The sequence below is a fragment of the Morone saxatilis genome, unplaced genomic scaffold, assembly GCF_004916995.1.
Source record: "Morone saxatilis isolate NCDOM2014 unplaced genomic scaffold, NCSU_SB_2.0 Contig9, whole genome shotgun sequence".
NCBI classification, from domain to species: Eukaryota; Metazoa; Chordata; class Actinopteri; family Moronidae; genus Morone; species Morone saxatilis.
Window position 1 is genome coordinate 14357370 of NW_023340268.1, and position 6168 is coordinate 14363537.

General features: G+C 46.5%; 1 protein-coding gene across 1 annotated transcript in view; it reads left to right on the plus strand.

Moving 5' to 3' along the window:
- Positions 1–1105: 1105 nt before the first annotated feature.
- Positions 1106–6168, plus strand: part of LOC118342875 (polypeptide N-acetylgalactosaminyltransferase 15-like) — a 6111-nt gene continuing 1048 nt past the window's right edge. The window contains exons 1-6 of the mRNA XM_035681547.1: positions 1106–2026; positions 2147–2313; positions 2403–2607; positions 3459–3626; positions 4181–4298; positions 4831–5025. Of these exons, the coding sequence (XP_035537440.1) occupies positions 1497–2026; positions 2147–2313; positions 2403–2607; positions 3459–3626; positions 4181–4298; positions 4831–5025 (1383 nt within the window). The 5' untranslated portion in view covers positions 1106–1496. The remainder of the gene's footprint in view (positions 2027–2146; positions 2314–2402; positions 2608–3458; positions 3627–4180; positions 4299–4830; positions 5026–6168) is intronic.

Consider the following 6168-nt stretch of genomic DNA (forward strand, 5'->3'; position numbering starts at 1 on the left):
GACGAGGAAGGTTGCTAATCCCACCAACTCACTCAAACACAAGGGCAGCCAGGCAGTCATAACCACCACCACCACCAGGACGGGGTAACTGGTTTCTGACTGCAGGCAAACTGGCTTCCGAGCTCCACTGGCTGTGCTGCCAAGTTGCATGCAGTGGCCTTTCACAGCTCCAGTCACGCAGAACAGAACTTGTGAAGCAGCTGACGCAGAAGGTCTTCATTTCTAGTGATGTGGTGAAGAAAAATTAGGCAGAGCCTGACCTCCTGTTGGCCATCACCATAAAGGAAATGTAGCCCTGAGGTCACTTTGGAAAATGTATTAGGAAATGATTAGGTATTTTCCATTTAAATACTTACACGACTTTCGGGCATTTTCCCATGACCTTCTTTTTTATGATCTAATTTTGGTGCCACTTGCTATGCAGGCTGTGCTAAATTGATTGCAGTGTGATACAGTAGGAAAAACAAGTTGATGACAAAACAAAACTATGCAATTTTCCACTTCTAAAAAGAAAGAAAAAGCCAACAGCCTCAAACTGGGACTGACGAAAGTCTTTGTCTCCATTCAGTTGAAAACAGCTGCGGGGGCAGCCAAGATCTCCTCGGAGAACTGGGGAGATCGAAAGCTGCGACCGCCCAGCTTCCCGGCACCGACAGACGGTCATGGGACGGCGGGGCCCGCCGCCAGCTGGCCGGAGAGAGCATCTTTGATGTGTGACGCACCGGGGAGACGCCTGCACCAGGCCGACTCAAACTGGAGGAAATATAAAAACACAGTCTCATTCCTCTGCAATGTGAGCTTATTTATAACTTACTGTTGTTTGTGGTGGAAACCGCAGATATATTACCATCATTAAAAACGATTGCAATAACTTTTCAGAGTCATGACAGGAATATTGGCATCATGTGATATTAAATGTGCCACAGAAATCCGAATCCCTAAATAGACACATTCTAGTGATGTAACATTGAAAAACATCATGAAAACGGTCTATCTACTCTGTTTGAATACTCTGCTCTGAGATGTTTGCTTTTTCCCATTAGGGTCTTTCTAAAAAGGTGTTATAATCCCTGTTATCATCTTGAGATTGCTTTGAGACTCAGCTCACTGAACAGGTGTAGGCGCAGGTGGATGTATGAGATGCAACTTCAAGCCGTTATATGTGAGCTCGGATTTACTCGGGCTTTAGGACCGCGGGATGAGCTGGATGAGGGGCAAGGTCTGCGCACCTCCACCATGTAGAAGTTGTGGGTTTGTCTTGAACCTGCCTTGTGTGTCACTCGTATCCCAGGTCTGGTGCTCCATGGATGCAGCGCTACACTTCAGAAGACTGATGGGCCATTTATTTTACTTTTTCTACTTTTTGGATTATCCCCGTAGAGTCTCATTATCACTTTGGTGAAATGCAAGCGACTTCAAAGTTGAGTCAAAGCTCAGATATGGGGAAGTCAAGACACCGCTGGGCTAACTTCTGAGCGGCCGAACTACTCTTCATCATGAGGCTGTGGGGCAGAGCTACAGCTGTCCGGACGAGGATGCTCTGCCTCTGGCTGCTGGTCCTCGGGTTCGCCCTGCTTACTCTGGCGCTCTCGGACCTTTTTAACCGGAACCGGGACCAAAGTCATCAGAAACCTGCCCCTCCCCGACGCCCCCTCCAGCGGATTCCCAGCGCACCGGACCTGGAGGTCATCGTGGACTACCGCGACCCTGCATTGGAGCTCGGGGTCGATGTCGCCCCCCTAAAATCTTTGCAAGAAGACCAGCTTTTATTCGTGCCATCGACGCAGGGCACCAAAAACCCACCGCAGAAGAAGGGGAGTTACAAGGTGCTGCTGCCCGGAGCAAATAAGGACACCCGCGTCACTCCGCCTCCAACGCACGGGGAATTGGGCAAAGCAGTGCGTCTACACTTGGCGGGAACAGAGAAGGACATGGAGCTTTCTGCGGTACAGAAGTACGGTTTCAACGAGGTGGTCAGTGAGAAGATTTCACTGCATCGCAGGCTGCCCGAGGCGCGCCATCCTGAGTGAGTGCGCACGACTGAAAAGATAAACGAAAACTTTTGCGATTAAATGACCCCACTGTGGCATTTAAAGACGTTCAAGTTGTGACTGTAACAATGTGAACTTGTTTCCCCACATAACAGGTGTTTGAAGGAGCAGTACAGCGAGTCGCTGCCGTCGGCCAGTGTTGTAATCTGTTTCCATGACGAGGCCTGGTCCACGCTCTTGCGCACCGTGCACAGCGTGCTGGATACTGCACCAAGACAGTACCTGCAGGAGGTTCTGCTGGTGGACGACCTGAGCCAGCACGGCGAGTCTCTCTATCTGTCCACATCCATCTTTCCACTCGACCTGTGCATGACCACAGTGTCTCTCTGTCTCTTTCTGTTCACTTCACAGGTCACCTGAAGAGTGTGTTGAGTGAGTATGTGTCTCATCTGGATGGGGTGCGCTTGATTCGCAGCACTAGGCGCTTGGGCGTCGGAGGGTGCCGAGCTCTGGGTGCTGCCAGAGCTGCAGGGGAAGTGCTGGTGTTCATGGACTCTCACTGTGAATGCCAGAAGGGCTGGCTGGAACCATTGCTGGAGAGAGTGGCCCAGGACAGGTACTATTTAATTATCTACAAGAATAATGAACAGCAGTTCAAAATCATTGTTATTCCATTACACCCTTCCTCTACACACACACACACACCAGAGTTTTGTAATGAATAAGCATTAAGATCTATATGAATGTTTAGTCTGGAAGAAAACCCTGACCAGCAGCTGTGCCCAAAACTGTCTCTTTGCTTGTTTCTCTATTGTGTTCTGCTGTTTGACAGAACCACTTGAGAGAAGTGAGAAGATAGGGGGTTCAGAGTTATCAGTTGTCCTTACTCATTAGTAAGGCAGGAGATACATGCGCTGTGTGTGTATCCAAAGCTCAACTCTCATGATCTGGCTCTAGTCTTGTGTCTCAGGCTGCCTGCAGCGTGGCTCTAATTAGACTAGGTAATTAGGCTGAACTCCCAGACCTGGAATCTGCAACCACTCAACTCTCTCAGCCACATGTTTGACCCTTCTCCCATTTCTTACTCTCTTTCTCCTACTTTAATCTCTTCATTCCATTTCCCCTGAGCATCATATCACACTTGGCCTCTTGGCAAAAATATTTCAAATAACATATGTGAACCAGAACAGACCCCAGGAAAGGACAGTGCGTGTAAACTTGGCCTCTGTGACATGAGCTTGAAACACACGCAGGAATAGACATACATTTTTCCAGCAGCGAGGAGTGAAAATATAGCCAAGGAAGTCTGGTTAATAATTTTAAATGTCAGTGTTCTTCCAAATCTTTGACAGTAGTATACTTCTCATTCATAACATCAGCCTCACTTTGAATCACCCTACTTGATGAAAGTCAATGAAAAAAGACGCATTTTAATATAAAATCATGAATCTGGTGTCTGGTGTGCAGGACCAGAGTGGTGTCCCCCATCATGGATGCGATAGACTGGCAGACCTTTCAGTACAATGCCACCCAGTGGCCAGTTAGAGGAGTGTTCGACTGGAGACTTGACTTCCACTGGGAATCTAACCCTCAGGTGCAAGATAAGGACCCAGACTCGGCTGTTCAACCTCTACGGTGAGTTCACAGCTGCTGTAAGTTGGGCTTTCATGAGTTTATAGCTAAAAAAAGTTGAGTTTTTAATTTAGGTAATGTTGAGGTGCAGAGCTGATATTCAGCATTTTGAAAAGTGAAGAAAATAAAAGAGATGTATGAAGTGTAAATGAAAAACTGCACACAGTATGGTGTCTTTCTCTAGGCCAGTAGTTCCTTTCTTGAGGTTAAGGAGTTGCAAGATAGACTCAAGATGATAAACAAGTTAGAAAAGATTAAAAACCCCAACAAGAACGTTATATTAACATCATTAAATGTGTCTATTTTTTGAGACATTTTCTCTTACCTACAACCCAAAAAGGTAAAAATCAAGTCGCAAGTTGGCTTTGATTTGTTTTAAATGATCAATAAACAAAAAAGTAAGGGACCATTGCTGTTGGTTGTGTGCTGTGATCCTTTTGTCCTTGCTAACTACGACTGTAATTCTCTGAAGTTTGTCTCTCTGCTCCAGTGACACGAGGACAAATTCCTTTGTTTGTTCTTGGCGAGTAAAGTGATGTTGATTCTGTCTGTGACAGAAGTCCAGCATTAGGAGGCGGAGTTGTGGCCATCGACCGACATTTTTTCCAGAGTGTGGGAGCCTACGACCCGGGGATGCTGCTGTGGGGGCAGGAGCAAATTGAGCTGTCAATCAGGGTAAAGCAAACATTTTTTATGATTAACTTTCCATTCCAAAAATAAAACTCTTCAAAAATTCACCTGCTCACACAGGACAGTGAGATGACAGATTGTCTTCGTTTTCATCTTAAGACATGTAAGCTTTTTTAAGCGATGCTCTGCCTGAGGGATTCAGCTGCCTTCTGTCAGGGCCTCAGGAATGTTGCGCTGGGAAATGATGCCTTTTGCAAATGGAAATCTCAGGTTGAATAGTGGTCTGGGAATGTCTGGGCCAGTAGACAAATGCATAAGCATGAGAGGAAAATGTTACTTGACCACTTGTTTTCCTATGATGACCATTAAAAATGCATATTGTTGATTTGTAGCATGTTTTGTGAAAGATTAAAATGACAAATGGTGCAGTTTGTAGAACTAAAAATCAATTTGCAACTTGCATAACAAAAAAGTATCTGTAAACCAACATGCAATATAGTATTGTGGTATAATACTTCACTATAATATTATTTAAAACATAATCAAAACACTTAATAAACTTTTCCGCTTATCCTAGGTGTGGTCATGCGGCGGCTCCATGGAGGTGGTTCCCTGCTCCCGTGTAGCCCACCTAGACCGCCACCACCTGCCTTACCGCTTCCCAGACCAAGAGCTGCTTCAGAGGAACAAAATCCGGATAGCAGACACCTGGATGGACGCATACAGGAAGATCTTCTATAGGAGAGACACACTTGCTCATTTCATCAGGCAGGTGTGTGTGTTTGGTTTGGGTTTTGGTCAGAAGATTGGTGGTTGGTGAGTGTACAACCCCCCCCCAAAAAAAAAGAAAAAAAAAATTCCATTTCTGCTCCCAGCGACATGTTTGCACTAAACTTTCTGCTGTTATTGTGCATGGCAGGCCGAGCTGAGGTGGGGTCAGTGTGCGAGACTACTGTAGATGTGTAGCCTTACTGTAGGTGTTTATTCAGCAGTGTATTTAGATGTGCATGCTCCTCTCTCTCCCTCTCTCTGAGTTTGTCTGCTTTAGGCCAGCTCCGTGCTCGTGGTGTCTGTGTTGCGACGTAGCCGGCTAGTCATGTTTTTATTTTATTGTGATGTGTAGAGGAATGCAAACTTAACTCTCACCTGCTCGCCAGGTGACCTCATTGCTTCTCAGTGGGTGTGGCTCTTCGACATAGTCCTCAGATCTTGTTTTATTTTGCCCCTCCCCCTACCACTGCCCCCCCACCCACCTTCACCAACTCAAACCCACTCTCACCCACACCCACCACTGACCCTCCCACCTCTTCAAAACACCCTCTACAACATATTATGGGACCCCCGCTCCTCCCCTTTTCCACCCCCCCTTTCTCCCCCAACTCGGGCCCCATTGAAGCACCAGCAACTGTAGACTGCATTTGTCATATCACTGTTTTTCTGTTCCTTCTTCTCGTTCTCTGTTGATTTTTTTCCTGGTTTTGATTTGTACTGTATGCTCTGTCTAACCTAGACCAGTTTTAACAAAATGCCATTTCTGTGTGTAGCCTGTTTACCCGTCCCACACACACACACATACACACACACTCTCTTCCATGCCCTCTTTTTTGCACTTTCACTGCCCACTCCTCCTCCTTGCCCAAACATACACACACTTTCCTCCTCCGCCTCCCACGAGTCTCTTCTCTCGAGTGCCAAAATAGAACAGAGAGGAAAAACACAAAAAAAAACAAAAAAAAAAGACAACAACAACAACAACTACCATTCCAAGCGTTTCTTTGAGTTGTTCTTGTGTGTCGGACATCCATCCTGGAAGCACCCATGAAGCCAGCATGCTCCGCCCTCATAACATGATGTCGCTCATGACGCCTCAACTGAACAGCACCTTGCCCCCCACCACCACCACTCCTCCTCCTCC